Source organism: Hippichthys cyanospilos, chromosome 10, assembly GCF_059441005.1.
Source record: "Hippichthys cyanospilos isolate Australia breed blue-spotted pipefish chromosome 10, RoL_Hcya_1.0, whole genome shotgun sequence".
Lineage (NCBI taxonomy): Eukaryota > Metazoa > Chordata > Actinopteri > Syngnathiformes > Syngnathidae > Hippichthys > Hippichthys cyanospilos.
The window spans coordinates 20432115-20448826 of NC_142378.1; the positions used below are offsets into that span (position 1 = coordinate 20432115).

Below are 16712 nucleotides of genomic sequence, written 5' to 3' on the forward strand. Positions count from 1 at the left end.
ATTTCAATCACTCTATTGTTTTTTGCTTACAGTTCTGAAGTGGTTTCTCAATCAGACAGCAAAGCAGCGGACAGAGAGAAGGAGAGGAGCCAGTACTGTCAGGCACTAGCTGGACCCAGGCAGCCTCAATGAACCAGGAGGAGCCTTCACTCTTCATCACTTTGGCAAAATCGACATTTCCATGCCTCTCAAAATACATAGACTCTAATATCACACAAAGTTATTACTTACAAAATGTGTGCATTAGGTTATATGTAAATGCATGCTTTCCCCTGATATTTAAAGAAACCGTTTTTGTTTTTTTTTCAAAAAGTTATCATAAACATCAACAAAATATATACATCAATAAACATAATTTTTTTTCTGAGTGCAATAATGCCAGTATTTGTAAAAGATGCATTCATGATGTATTCTTTGTAAAAGAATGCAATAATGAAATGTACACAGCATAAAAATGGATACTTGAATATTTATGTTCTGTGTTCAAAATCACACTTCATCTACTGCTTGTCTGTTCTAGAGTAAGGTGATCAGATTTTCAAAAACTGGCACATTATAATTTTGCTGAACGTGAAATATGCAATAAATTCTCACCTGGAACTATGTCTAACAAATGTAATCGATGGTCAATCTGGTGACGTTGTGTTATTACTTTAGCTAATACTTGAAAGGTGCATGTGTGGAGCTCATAGAGCAATACCCCATGGTCGTATCGACACCCATATCTCTTTCAGAAAAAAAGAAAATATATATATATATATATATATAAAAGAAAGCGCACCTGTCGGGAGGTATGTCTTTGCTTGATGAATCAGAAATCTTTCAATTATTCCCTTCAAGTCAGTATGATAGGGATCCTGAAAGAAGCAGCGTGGGACCATTCTTATGTGATTTTGTGTTGAGTAACTCATTAATATAATTAATCACTTTAGTATTAAATAATATTTATCTTTATTTTGGCCTTACAAAAAGAATAATTTTATTGCCAAAACACCTGAGATTTACTTTAAGAAAAATACACTTTTTTTTTTTTAATAAATCCATATTGTAAAAATTCCGAAGCGTTTCGTTTTGGCTCAATGTTGGGTGATTGTGTACTATTAGACTTCACACTGATACTAACAAAATTGCTCAGTTGTTGTTGTTTCGGGCCTAAAGATAGCACTTTTAGGAGACTTTTATATTCTGTAACCCGATCCTTCAGACGAAATCTCATGACAACGAGACCTCAAGTAAAAAACGAAAAAACGTGACCATCGAGATCAAAACAGACATTCTGGACGATGTTGTAATAAATGTTAGTAAGTGGTCAAGTTTTGCTTAATAAAAGAGCAAATTGACAATGATTAATATTTTGATGTCCAAAAACTAGAAGTGGGAATCTTTGACTGTCTCCTGATGCAATTCTGATTTTGGGGTCTCAAATCAAAAATGAGTTCCGCTTCATTTTGATTTGTTGTTGATCAAGTTTTGATTTGTAAGTAACATACCCTTTTCCCCCAGAAAATAACATGTTGCTATTCTTTGAAGGTAGATATAAAGTACATAGCTGTTATATTATAAAAATAAACATACGTTTTAAAAAGGTAGAACAAGATACATTGTCATTACTAAGGGAATTGCAGTACCAAAATATTATGCTGTTGCCCAAATTAAAAATATTAATATTTCTCAGTACATTTATGTCAAATGAGAGATGCAAATAAATGTTTTCAAGGGAGCAGCTAAATTGCATGTGCAAAGAATGTGTGTCAGTTTGTTCATCTCTGAACATATTGGGAGAATTATCAGTCCCAATTGTAACATTCATTTATTTTGAATGTTTGTGAGTAGACATGGGGCGATATCACAATCTGACGTTATCATAGGATACTGTAACCTTGAGCAAAAATATCACTGTATTGAAATTACAGCTCTAAAACGTATCCATTTAAAATCTTTTTGGGTAAATAGCCATTTTTGTACATTATATAAACAGTTTCATTCATAGTATAAACGCACAACAATATTTTGAAAGATGACTGATTTGAAATTAACTACCATCGAGTGAAAGTGGATTATTTCAAATTAATCGTTCAAATACTATGTGTTTTAAATAATAGTAAAATGAGAATTATATCATTTTATGTTGATGAGAGCCTGTTTCCCTCTTAATAGCCTTGTTCTGTCAGTCTTGCATTGGCGCCAGGTCATTTTCGAAAGCCAGAAACCTCTCAGACATTCGACTTCATTTGTTTGGACAGGAGGAAAGTTCGATGGGTTCGCCTCCTTGACCCACACTTAAGCTCGATAGATGTTTACAAACTATGTCACTAGAAAACAGATATAGCCATCCCACATTTATTTAATGCATTCATGGAGCGGCATGGGTCGGTGGTCGAGTGGTCGTCTCCCAGCTGAGAGGCTGTGGGTTCGAGTCCCCGACCATCAAGACCATATCGAAGTGTGCTTGAGCAGGACACTGAACCCCCAATTGCCCCTGATGCTGTGTCATCAGTAGGTAAATGACTTGCTAGTATAAAGCGCTTTGAGTACCCAAGGTACAAAGGCGCTATATAAGTGAAAGTCCATTTACCAATATAATCTACCTGTATTATGAGTTTTCCCTCAATAAATAGTTATTTAACGTCGACATTGATCCAGGGATGGGCAAAATTGGAAATGTTTGTCTTTGCTTTAAATGTTCTGTAAATAATTAACTAAATGGATCATATAAAATACTTGTCATATAGGTTTGTAGCCAGTAAAAAAAAACAAAAAAAAACTATATAATCACTTAGAAACTGCATTTCATATATCATATATGAAATATATGATATTAAAATTGGTTTGATATGATGATGCGCGTGATAAAAATGCAAAAACAAAAAAACCCAAAACATACAAATCAGGAAGTAGGCAAATACTTTTTCCACAGCACTCCCCATCCTGCTTCAACGACTATCGTCCGGTGGCACTGACACCCATCATCATGAAGTGCTTTAAACGACTTAGTCCTGTCACACATAAAATCCATCCCTCCCCCCAGACTGGACCCGTATCAATTCGCTTACAGGGTAAAGCGATCCACAGATGACGCAATCTGCTCTGCCCTCCACCCGGTACTCACCCACTTGGACAAAAAAGACTCATATGAGAGAATGCTGTTCAGAGACTTCAGCTCAGCGTTCAACACCATAATACCACAACTTTCACCTACAAACTGGGTATTCCAAAAGTAAGTGTGGATATTCCAGAAAGTCAAATGTCTGTTAGGCGCTAGTATGAGAGATGATTCAGTTAAAAAGGTAAAAAACAAACAAACAAAAAAAAAAACGTTTCACTGTTCAAGTCATCACGTGACCCCTGGCACATTTTCTACTTCCGCTGTTTGGTAGCCATAACAACCATTTTTAAAGTTTACTTGAATGGCTTCAAGGAAGCTCGCCTTCTCTAAACTGCGCCGAAAGTGTTGGAAATGCACGGTGTTGTTAGACATTCACAAGGTAAATGTACAGTTCATTCCTAAAGCTAAACAAAATAAGTCGCTTTTATTATGTAGCAAGCAGATTCAAACAAATCGGGTCTTTTTGGTTTCTTCTTCACACCAATGACGAGTTCTGGTAGCGAATAAAATCACGATTTAGCATTATATCGCATGTCATCACCACGCTGTTCAAGAAAACGGTGCGTTTGTCCAATATGCCACTTGTGATATGCATGTGCGTACATAAACAGGCTCTCGCTTGATTTGGGATGGACAGTTAAAAAAAATTATGTAACATTTAACCCTTGGGGGCTTGTGAAAAACAGTCACATTTTTTTTTCTTGCAAAAAATGTTACTGCTTTTGATGTGTCATAACAAAACCTATTATTCATATATTTTTACTTTCAACCACTCAAAATGCTCAGTGGCATCAGTCCTAATCTTATAAATCAAGTAAAAAAAATATCTATCTATCTATCTATTCACAGTATATATATATATATATATATATATATATATACACACACACACACACACACACACACACACACACACACACACACACACACGTGGACAAAATTGTTGGCACCCCTCAGTTAAAGAAGGAAAACCCCACAATTCTCACTGAAATCACTTGAAATTTACAAAAGTAACAATAAATAAAAAAATATTGAAAATTAAATAATCAAAATCAGCCATCACTTTTGAATTGCTGATTAACATAATTATTTTAAAAAAAAAAAAACTAATGAAACAGGCCTGGACAAAAATGATGGTACCCATAACTTAATATTTTGTTGCACAACCTTTTGAGGCAAATCACTGCAATTAAGCGATTTCTGTATTTGTCAATGAGCGTTCTGCAGCTGTCAACAGGTATTTTGGCCCACTCCTCATGAGCAAACTGCTCCAGTTGTCTCAGGTTTGATGGGTGTCTTCTCCAAATTGCATGTTTCAGCTCCTTCCACAGATATTCAATGGGATTCAGATCTGGGCTCATGGAAGGCCACTTTAGAATAGTCCAACGCTTTTCTCTCAGCCATTCTTGGGTGTTTTTGGCTCGTTGTCCTGTTGGAAGACCCATGACCTGGACTGAGACCAGGCTTTCTGACACTAGGCAGCACATTTCTCTCCAGAATGCCTTGATAGTCTACAGATTTCATTTTACCTTGCACACATTCAAGACACCCTGTGCCAGATGCAGCAAAGCAGCCCCAAAACATTACTGAGCCTCCTCCATGTTTCACCGTAGGGACAGTGTTCTTTTCTTCGTATGCTTGGTTTTTGAGTCTATCAACATAGAGTTGATGTGCCTTACCAAAAAGCTCCAGTTTGGTCTCATCTGTCCAAAGGACATTCTCCCAGAAGCTTTGTGGCTTGTCAACATGCATTTTTGCAAATTTCAGTCTCGCTTTTTTATGATTTTTTTTCAGCAGTGGTGTTGTCTCCCACGAAGTCCACTTTGGCTCAAACAACGACGAATGGTGCGATCTGACACTGATGTACCTTGGCCTTGGAGTTCACCTTTAATTTCTTTGAAGGTTGTTCTGGGCTCTTTGGATACAATTCGAACGATTCGTCTCTTCAATTTGTCATCAATTTTCCTCTTGCGGCCATGTCCAGAGAAGTTGGCTACTTTCCCGTGGGTCTTGAACTTCTGAATAATATGAGCGAGCCACTGTTGTCACAGGAACTTCAAACTGTTTAGGGATGGTCTTATAGCCTTTACCTTTAAGATGTTGGTCTATAATTTTTTTTCGGATGTCCTGGGACAATTCTCTCCTTTGCTTTCTGTTGTCCATGTTCAGTGTGGTACACACCTTTTCACCAAATAGCAGAGTGACTACTTGTCTCCCTTTAAATAGGCAGACTGACTGATTATGAGTTTGGAAACACCTGTGATGTCAATTAAAGGACACACCTGAGTTAATCATGTCAGTCTGGTCAAATAGTTTTCAATCTTTTATAGAGGTACCATCATTTTTGTCCAGGCCTGTTTCATTAGTTTGTTTTTTAAAATAATTATGTTAATCAGCAATTTAAAAGTGATGGCCGATTTTGATTATTTAATTTTCAATAAATTTTTATTTATTGTTACTTTTGTAAGTTTCAAGTGATTTCAGTGAGAATTGTTTTCAGTGAGGGGTACCAACTATTTTGTCCACGTGTGTAAATATATATATATATATATATATATATATATATATATATATATATATATATATATATATATATATATATATATATATATATTCCCACTGTTATTGAATGTGGGAAAAAAAAAAAAATATATATATATATATATATATATATATATATATATATATATATATATATATATATATATATATATATATATATATATATATATATAAACAGCAAAGTGCCTCTAACGCCCCAGATATATATTACACACACACACACACACACACACACGGGAGATCCTTGGGTTAGGACGAAATACATTGGAACATTTGTACCCCGAGGACCTCCTGTGTGTGCGCGTGTGCGTGCGTGTGTGCTTGTGTGTGTGTGTGTGTGTGTGTGTGTATATAATATATATGTGGGGCGTATGTGGCACTTTGCTGTTTATATATATATATATATATATATATATATATATATATATATATTTTTTTTTTTTTTTCCCCACATTCAATAACAGTATAGCTGCTCCATTAATTTTTTTTTATTCCAAATACAATATTTTTTTAAAATAGTGAATTTTCAATTTTTGTTAGTTACAAATATAAAGTCATCATAATAATTTTAAAATGTAATCAAATCATCATCCCAAATAATTATATTTTGATGAACATAAATAATATAGGTTTCACTTTTTTAATTAAAAAACAAAATATGTATTTCATGATTAGATTTGTTGAACTACACCTTTAATTGATATTGATAGGTTTGTTGAAAGGTCGCTCATAGTTGTGCATTAAATGTATAGCTGCAACTATGTGTACATATGTCTTTGAAAGATTAGGTTAAAAACACATTTATATTAATGTTTAGGTCACATGTCGTGACGTACGCCTGCCCAAAACAGGGGACATCTACTTAAGCGTTTGCATCATGGGCCAGTACAGGAAGACTTCCTGCTTGCTGCCACGCTTCCCTTTACACTTTAACCAGCGGCTTGTTTTTGAAAAGGTGAGAATGATGACCGTGACTAAATAAAATTGCTGATCGAATAATATTTTTATGTCTGATGGGAGCGGCTGTCAGTCTAACCTTGTTTGCTGTATTGATTTGCTTTGTCACCATGCAATATGCTACACTAGACTTACAGCGATGCTGTTGACCCCTCTGCAGTCGCTGACCTCCTAAAAGGTAAATGGCCCCCTTGAGATTTTCCTCTTGAGTTCTACATCCTGTGCTGTGCAAGCATGCAGGCTATTAGATACTTTCTCCACTGACATGTGTGCTTTTTTACCTCTTAGCTGACACGACATGTTTTCAGCTGATTCAGTCGATGTCTCCAGGTAAGCTTTTTGAGAGCATTATTCTATTTTCCTCTGCAAAAAGCCATGTTTTTATGTGTATGTTACTTTGTGTGTTGTCAGAAAGTAAGACCCTTGCCACAATGATGCAAAACAGCAGAGACTTCCTGAACCCTGGGCCCAGCCTGAGCAGCGCTGAAGACCCCGTGCGTAGAGATGCATCAATGATGGAGAGATCTTCCAGATTTCACGTAGGCTGCTCTGCATCTATTAGATTGCTTTCATATTTTCTCATCTTTAAATATTCAAAATATGTCTAGCCAGTCACCTAAGCAACATCGTCACGTCATACTTACACAGTCCAGAAAACTGTTCTCAGTTTGAAATGCAGCTTGATCAGCATCATAAGAACACAATATAATGTGGAAGGCTCACTGCTGCAGCTCTTGGTTCCGCAATAAATTGCTCTTTTGAATACAACTCTCATTTGTATGATTATAACCTTGCGAGACACCGCTTCACGTCTTTGCATGAATCTCTCCTTTGGATTTGTGGATCTGATCCTTTGGATCCGAGTTGAATATGCAAAGTAAGATGATGTGATGTCGAGATACCAAGCAAAGTAAGTCTCTGAGTCATCCATGCCGCCATTAGTCAAGCAGAGAACTTGGCGGATGAACTACCGTATATGCATTTGGAGTCACATGTCATTAGCAAGCGAGCTATAGAATAATTCTCTGATGGTAACAACCTTCGTTGACAACCAGTGTTCCCTCTAAGCTGCGCTGTTGGGCAGTTGCGTACTTCTCAGCGTACAAGAAAATCTATCGTTGTTGGGCAGTTGTGTACTTCTCGGCGTACAAGAAAATCTATGCTGCCCATAAAAAAATGCAATACAAATGTATGAAATAATAACTAATATTAGACCTCATCTGATTAATTAGACAGAAAATATTTTTTTTTCTGCACCATTTTGCATTGCATTGTGACTAAGTGTCCAGCCAATGATAGGATAAGTTTCCCTTACTATGCAGCCAATCAAATACATTGACAGTGCTTGCATAAATTCATTGCATACACTCCAGCTTAGCTAGCGAACAACAGTGCAGGATTAAGACGCAAATGCTAACCCCTTTTCTTCGCGAGACAAATGACCAGCGACACATCACCAAGCCAATGTAAAAAAGAAATGGACTTCTTTTAAGACAGAATGACTGTCGGAGTATATGTACTTCAAATAGAAGAACAGGTGGTAAAACTGGGTGACATTTGTTTTTTTCTTTTTCACAACTTGTGGCTTGTTTATTACCATGGTGATAAGTGCAATTTACTGTACACCGTCATGTCTATAACACTTATTGCTCAAGATAAATAAAAAAATAATAGCAAACTTGTTGAAAATGAAAAAAAATACAGTCAATCATAGATGCACCGTTCTCCTGTATTGGTGCTGGACGACGCTTGTCACCTCAGCTATCACCTCACAAATGATGGGATAGAAGCATGTTGTTTAAAATGCATATGTTATGTTTAAAAGTTGTTGGACATCATCATGTCGTGCTGTTCACATGAATTCTTGGAGTTCCGAGCTGCCTTGCGTCATCAAAGATTCGAGCCACAAATGAGCCCACTTTGGCTGGCTCAGTTCAGGGCCAAGCAAGCCCCTGGATATACTCAAGAGTCCCCCTCCCTCCTTTTATGACAAATTGAGAGTCATGTGATATAGATCACTTTGGGAGTGACATCAGCTATACACACGGCGACTCACTGTGTGCATGTCTAAAGTTGCTCACTTTGGTCCAAAGCCTGCTCAGGGAGTTTGTGTTGAATGATCAGACAAGACGCATTGAAAATTAGAGGGAATATTGGTAACAACTATGGATCACTCTTTAGATTTAGCTTCATGAACAGCTGATAGTCTTCAATGTGAATGTCCAATTTATTCATAAATTATTTGTTGAAATTGGACTGACAGGCTTATGACCGTTGCTTGAAATGCTGTTGAAAGTTTGGCGTTCAATTTGCGTTCAATTCTGCCATTTTTTTCTGCTTCACACATGCGCAGCACGGATTACTCGCAGATTGACTTACGTACTTGGCCTGGTAACTTAACGTGACTTTTATAATTTGCATATTCAACTAAAATCCAAAGGATCAGTCCACAAATCCGAGGGAGAGATTCATGCAAAGACATCAAGTGATGTGTCGCAAGGTTATAGTCATGCAAACAAGAATTGTATTCAAAATATTTTTTGCACTCGAGGTTATAGTCATGCAAACAGGAGTTGTATTCATATGTTCTGCACTCGCATGCTTTCAATTCATAAACTCAACACAATTTAGAGTCGTACTCATACAAATTGTTAAACACACAATGTCTTTTTGACAGCAATCTTACGTCATACAACATCTCCCTCGAGAGAGGCCATAGCCAAAAACAGCACTTTTTCTCTCCTTTCCACCTTAAATGTAACAAATAGAAAATATTGTGGCTCCAGTAAGACAGACATTTGGCCATCCATTGTCGCACTTTTGTAAACACAAATCTTGAACGCGCCTGCTTGTGTGATTTCACGGTGTCCTCTGTGCATGTGGGACAGATTTGTGCTGTTTTTTTGCGTTCACGCATGACTCGGAAACTCGGAATTGAGAATTAAGCCCTGCAGTGTGAATCTAGCCTTAGATTCGTAATTGATTCATTTTTGTAAAAATAGTTATTTGTCATACACACCTCAATTTTTTGCCCAAGATTGTGGAAAAAAAGTGCCTAGATATTTTTGCACTCACCTTTTGAGTTAGTTAACTTAATAATTGCTTATATAATGGCTCTAGTCTAACATACAATCTTTGGCAACAAAAAAAAAAAAAACGGAGGGGTTGTACAATACATATATATTTTACAAAAATTCATCACATATAATTTTGGGTCGTAAAATAGGTGGACTTTTACTTTCGGTGCTACTAGAGATGAATTACTTAATTGAGTTATTGGTTGCGACTCCGGGTTTTCTTCTACGTATGCCTTCACTTCTTCAATCTTATGATTTAGCAAACTCAAACAGTTGCAAAAAAACAATGTAAATTAATCACCACAGGATTTGTGTGGTTGGGGTTTGTTGGGATTGGATTTGTTAATATTTTTGTTGTTTCCTTGTATCCAGTATCAGTGTTTTCCCTTGGTTCCTTGTGTCACCCAATCAGCTCCCTCCAATCCCTCATGTCTGGTCGAGCTGTTTCTCATTGTCTCATCAATTTGCGTGTAATTACAGTATGTCTGCAAGTATAAGTCGACCTATATGCAAGGTCGACATTTTTACTTTAATTTGGGTGAATTTTACAAAAACACGATAATAAGTCTTCCCCTGACTTTAGTGGTCATGGCTCTCCAATTATAACACATGGTGTGTTATTAAAATGAGGAAATTGTGGTACTTTTAGATGTATTTCTTCATCGTATATCGAATACTGTTGTGGTTATATAGACAAGGGGGACACAAATGCTGACGTTTCAACGCTTTATTTTTTTGACACAGCTGAATGTTAATTTGGCAAAAATCCCTAAATCCCTAAAAGTTATCATCACTAATAATCACTATTTAAATCCTCTCCATCCTGTCACAGGGGTGCGCGGCGGGTATGAAGGCCGGCGTGGTTGCGGAAGTAGAGGACCCAAAAGCAGGAGGGCGTCGAGACAGGGACTTCAAGTAATCCATATTTATTGGAACATGGAACGAGAACAAAAGCAAAGAAAACAGGATGGCAAAAACTCTAACTAAGGGCGCAAGGCAGGCTGGCAAAACAGAAAACAGATACTACAGGCAGGCTAGCAGGAAAACAATGAGCTGAGGGACAATGGGCGAGACAGGTCTACAAGACGACAATACGACAGTACGAAAATGCGACAATATGACAATGATCCGACATGGGCTCAAACGAAAACTAGGTTTAAATACATTCACACTCTAATCAGACAAACGCACGGCAGCTGGGCAGGGACAATAGGCAAAGGGAGCGGATTGGAGGACACGAGGGGCAGGTAACGCGGACAGGTGGACTAAATCAAAACTAACGCAGGGAGACACGAGAGAAGCAGGACCAGGAACCATATATGAAAACAGAAAGGAACAGAACCCCTCAAAATAAACCCACAACCTAAAAGCCAACAAACCATGACACCATCCTCTTCTTCCTGCTGTTTCTGTCCCCACCTGCCCACATTCATGCCAGCTTGTTGAGGCAGTTGAAGAAGACGAGTAAAGCCGTCTTTTCCTTTTCATAATCCGTCAAAGCCTGCCGGACAAATCATTCATGCACCCTCGTTGACAACAAAGAGCCAATCAGGCGGCTCTTGACAAAAGTGCATTGTTGTGTTCTGTGCAAACGCTCTAAAATGAATGAATACAAGACTATATTGAATTGGAGGTATTTATATAATCATTTTAAGCCTTAAAATTATATGACATTACTTATTTCATAATCAAATTAATGTTATCCAAACAGTTTTGTGGAAAATATTGGTCCGTTTTGTGTTATGCGGTTATAAGTCGATTCCCTTAATATGGGGGTTGAAAATGAGAATAAAAAAAAATTGACTTGTACTTGGAGAAAAACGGTAGGTCCCTGTTTTTTCAGTCCTTGTTGGTTCATTGGCAGTATCGTCAATATTGTTCATGTTTCCCATGTGTAGATCAGTGTCCCCTGGTTGGTCAAGTTTATGCCTATGACCCACTTAGGTCATATACATTCCATACGACAGGCGGTTCTCAAATGGGGGTACGGTTACCCCTGGGGGTACTTGAGATTTTAAATAAAACAAGCATTCATATATTCTTTAAAAATAATTATTGAACGAATTAAATGTTTCAGGAAAATGAAAGTTTGTAAAAGAAAATATAAGTTCATGAAATACATTTATGTTCTGTGGGTTATTCAATTTCATTTTAAAAAGCCAGATTCTCTCCCATACTAGAATGGTTTGATCCAACTTGTCATGTACCACTCATTACCTGTCAACAGTGTAGGGCAAGTTACTTCAAAATTGTAATTCATTATTTATTACATTACAATATTACTGTATTTGAAACGTAATGCATTACACTACTATTGCATTACTTTTATATTACTCTCATCACCAGCCATTCAAAATGGAGCTCATTACGCCCATTACACATCCAGTGAAATGTTGGTTTAAGCCTAAAGCAAGTACAAATCATTTCATCTGTATTGTATTGCAAACCTTTGAAGACTAAATAGAACATCTTTTTTTGTATGTTAACTCTTTTATTACTTAGTTTGATAGCACAGAGATGCATTGTTTATGCTGTTGGCAAAAGTTAGTGCATTTCACAATTTCAATGATAATATTCAAATTTAAGTTCAGTTGGCTAGGTTAGGGATAGATGTTTCAAAAATGGATGGTTTGAGTGGGGCTAACGTTAGCCTACATACTGTAATTGTTATTGTGTGATACATATAGACCAAAACTATGTATAGACTGTTATTGATAGCAATTGTACTGTGAAAATTTGCATTAGCTTATATTCTTATTATTGCTAGTGGTGACAGGGATCTTTCTGACATGGTTTCAAAATGCTGGTAAATCCACTGTGAGAAGTGGCAGCAAATCTTCTACGTACCACAGACTCCGCCACAAATGTCCTAACCTCTTGAGGGGGAAGTGTCATCCCTCAGCGAGAGAGCAAAATCCTTTGCATGTTTTCTTTTCGGTAACTTCACGTTACTATGGCACCACTCTAAATGGTTTGTCAAATTACTGGTCCTATTTCACGAAGTGGACAGCTCTTTAGGTGTTGCACACAAAGTGCACCTAATGATTACTGTACATCCTTGTTGGCTTTATCTCTGACGAACTGAAAGTAATGGACATATGTCCATGTTGTGTACATATTATATCCATATTCAACTGCTTCATTCATCTCTGCTGTAGTAGACACTAACAAACAGCAAGTAAACATTTCGCCGCCGGACTTTTTTCCTCCGTTCTTGGAGGGGACACTTTCAGGTTAAAAATGCATTGCATAACGAGTACAATATTACTATTTTTTTGCGTGTGACACAGGACAGGCTCAGAAAATTAGAATATTGGGATAAAGTACTTTATTTTCTGTAATGCAGTAAAAAAAAAAAAAAAAAGTGATACATTCTGGATTTATAACAAATCAACTGAATTATTGCATGCCTTTTAGTATTTTTATATTGATGATTATGGCTTACGTTTTAAGAAAACTAAAACATCTCAAATATCAGATTATAATATTTCCTCAGACCTAGTAAAAAAAAAACATTTTTAAACAAAATCAATCATTTGAAAATGTCCATTAATGCGCTCAGTTCTTAGTTGGGAATCCTTTCGGACGAATTACTGCATCAATGCGGCGTGGCATGGAAGCAATCAGCCTGTGGCATTGCTGAGGTGTTATGGATGCCCAGAATGTTTCAAAGGCGGCCTTTGGCTCATTTGCATTGTTGGGTCTGGTGTCTCTGAGCTTCTTCTTCACAATACCCCACAAATTCTCAATGGGGTTCAGGTCAGGGGAATTGGCAGACCAATCGAGGACAATTAAATAATCATCTCCATACAGCTTTTCAGCAGATGGAAGCATGTAGTGCCCTAAAATCTCTTGGTATACAGCTACATTTACTCTGGACTTGATGAAACACAGTGGACCAACACCAGCAGCTGACATGGCTCCCCAAACCATGGCTGATTGTGGAATCTTCACACTGGATTTCAAGCAACTTGGATTTTACTCTTCTTCAGAGACCGGGGCATTGACTCACACATGAAATACAAAACTTGCTTCCGTCTGAAAAGAGGACTTTGGACCTCTCTGCAACTGTCCAGTGCTGCTTTCCCATGGCCCAAGTCAGATGCTTCCATTGACTTGAGTTAATAAGTGGCTTAACCATTGGAGCACGGCTGTTGTAGCCCATTTCCCGGACACGTCTGTGAACAGTGGCTTTTGATACCTGGACTCCAGCTTCAGTCCACTGTCTTTGAAGCGCCCCCAAATTCTGGAAGCGGCTCTTCTTCACAATGCTGTTAAGGCTGCGGTCATCTCTCTTGGTTGTGGATCATTTCCTGCCACATTTACCCCTTCCAACAGACTTTTTGTGAATGTGCTTTGAAACTGCACCCTGTGAACAGCCCGCTCTTTGAGAAATGTCTTTTTGTGTCTTACACTCCTGATGGAGTGTGTAAATGATGGTCCTCTGGACAGCAGTCAGATCAGCAGTCTTCCCCACACTTGTGATTTAGTTTACTGAACCAAGCTGAGTGTTTTCCAAGGCTCAGGAAACACTTGCAGGTGTTTCGAGTTAATTAGACGAGTCAAGTGATTGACTTTTCATGATGTTCTAATATTTTGATACAGGATTTTTGAGTTTTCTTAAGCTGTAAACCATAATCATTCGTATTAAAATGAGAAAAGGCTTGCAATATTTCAGTTGATTTGTAATAAATCCAGAATATATGACAATTTTTTGTTTTTGTTGCATTACAGAAATCCTACTCAAAATATTCTAATTTCCTGAGACAGTCCTGTATATTACTGTACCGCGTTACAGCAAAAGTAATACATTACAGTAATTTCAGTACTTTTGTAATGCTTACTCCCAATACTGCCTGTCAAGTTATTGATTTATTTTTGTGAATAGATATCTAGTATAATCCCAAAATAAGACATTTTAAATGGATTATTTTTCTGTGGACAAATACTTATGTATCTTTTTTTTTTTTTGCGAACATGTCTGACACTTTATGTTGATCTTTTTGTTTTGTGGTTAAATATTCATTAATAACTAAGTTAAAGGGACAATGTGTAAGATTTTGACCTTTTTTTATTAAAAAGGAATATATTCAACGATTGTGAATTTCAAAAACTTGCAAATGAATGTGTTCTTAATGACCACCAGTATGTTTTACATATAATTATAGGTGTAGTTATCATTAAATTATATTACATGTGGGGTGGCACTTCTCCGGAGTCGGCCATGTTAATTATAGCTACGGACAATGATAAATGCAGCACCTGCAGCACCTCCTGCTGGCTGTAATGAAAAACTGTCTAAATCTTAGACTATCCCTTTAATGATTTAGTTTCGTGAACAGATATCTAATGTAATCCCAAAAGAGGGTGCTTTATGTTTAATATTTATCTGTGGACAAATATTTATTTATAATTATTTATTTTTGAGAACAGGTCTTTGTTGATTATTTTTAGGTATAAATATTTATTAATAATTACGTTATTTCTTTTTTCCATGACCCAAAAGAGGACACTTTATGTTGATTATTATTTTGTGGACCAATACAAATGAAGTTTGAAAGGTTCAAAAGTTTAATCAATCAGACACTGATGGCGTGTTTCAAGCCTTTTATTTTTCAACCCCCAAATGCTTTGCAACAATTAAGAGGGACTTGACTGAAAACATATTTCATAGGGGGTACATCACTGAAAAAAGGTTAAGATCCACTGCCATATGAGACCCAGACATGGGTGACCAGTTCGAACCCATGTCCAATTATCCCACATGTATCCCATACAGGTCGCAGACAGTTAACCATTTCTAACCATGCTCCTTTAGCCTACACATAACCCAGACAGGATCGATAAATGCTGACCAGTTCTAACCTATGTCCACTTAGCCCACACATAACCCAGACAGGTCCCACACTTGGTTAAGATGTCCTATCTCATGCCCACTTGCCCTAGACATAACCTACATAGGATCAATAAATGTTGACCAGTTCTAATCCATGCCCATGTAGCCCACACGTAACCCAGACAAGACCGATAAATGTTCAAAAAAGTTAATTATAGATGAAATTGCAGTATCGAAGGATGAACAAACAGTTCGACCTTTGATTATTTTTCTAAATCATTGAGCCCTACTAGTGAGGATAAGCAATGACATTGAAAATGTATCTTTGGTTTCCAACATAGGGTGGTTTCGACAAGTTTTTGTTTTTACATTAGTTTTCATATAAATTGACCATTTTCATCCAATTTAATTTTTTTAGGGGACACAGTTGACATTTCTTTAATGCTGTGATCTTCCGATAGGTTGTAGGACCACCTGTGTTTACTGAATAAAGAGTAACTGGATGAAACTCAAATCATGATCAGTTGGTACCTGTTTGATTACTTGATTACTCATCTTGGATATTTGGATGATTTTATACCATCAACTGTGTTTTGGGACTTCTACTTTCTGTTTCCAATGCACAGAAAGTAATGGCAACAAAGCCTTGGGTTTGGTGTTGAAGAATGACATCGGACCCCATTCATACCAAGTCAAATGTATTTATAAATCCCTTAATCAGTGCACGGCCTCGTAAGAGCTTCACAAGGGAAAAAAATGACAGAAACTCTCACACCTCTCAAGATGTCACTTGTCTATTGTCACCAGGGCGCATTTCCCACTGTGGAGTTTTCAGTGACGTCATTCATCGAGGAGAGTGATTGGACAGATGCCTCGTCTGTAAGTCTCCTGACTGCAACTACTTAAACCAGGGAAGTTCTTTATGGACTGTTAATTTGTCAATGGGCTTTTGTAGACACAGGGCAGCACGGTAAAATACTGGTTAGCAAATCACCCTTGTAAATCAGAGTTGTGGTTGAATTGTGTCCAGTATTCCATTCACATTCGAAATGCCAGCATGTCAGATTTATTGAAGACTGGAAACTGTCCACAGGTGTGAATGTGAGTTGAATGGTCTTTTTTTCATATCTCCTCATCAATAGTCTTGAGACCAATCCAGGATATACTCCACCTC

The 16712-nt window shown here is 37.2% G+C and overlaps 2 protein-coding genes across 5 annotated transcripts in view; both read left to right on the top strand.

Moving 5' to 3' along the window:
* The window catches only part of agbl4 (AGBL carboxypeptidase 4), a 434905-nt gene extending 433515 nt beyond the window's left edge, over positions 1-1390 (top strand). For both annotated transcript variants that reach the window (XM_088425984.1, XM_088425985.1), the window contains one exon: positions 33-1390. In XM_088425984.1, the coding sequence (XP_088282110.1) occupies positions 33-132 (100 nt within the window). In that variant the 3' untranslated portion in view covers positions 133-1390. The remainder of the gene's footprint in view (positions 1-32) is intronic.
* Positions 1391-2601: 1211 nt separating this feature from the next.
* Positions 2602-16712, top strand: part of spata6 (spermatogenesis associated 6) — a 42406-nt gene continuing 28295 nt past the window's right edge. Inside the window, exons 1-6 of one of the 3 annotated variants that reach the window (XM_088425312.1) lie at positions 2602-3217; positions 6486-6623; positions 6755-6803; positions 6914-6955; positions 7037-7164; positions 16346-16417. In XM_088425312.1, coding sequence (XP_088281438.1) covers positions 6546-6623; positions 6755-6803; positions 6914-6955; positions 7037-7164; positions 16346-16417 — 369 coding nt within the window. In that variant the 5' untranslated portion in view covers positions 2602-3217; positions 6486-6545. Of the gene's footprint in view, positions 3218-3275; positions 3486-6485; positions 6624-6754; positions 6804-6913; positions 6956-7036; positions 7165-16345; positions 16418-16712 lie in introns of those variants that run through there. The other 2 variants (XM_088425310.1, XM_088425311.1) reach the window with 2 other exon arrangements.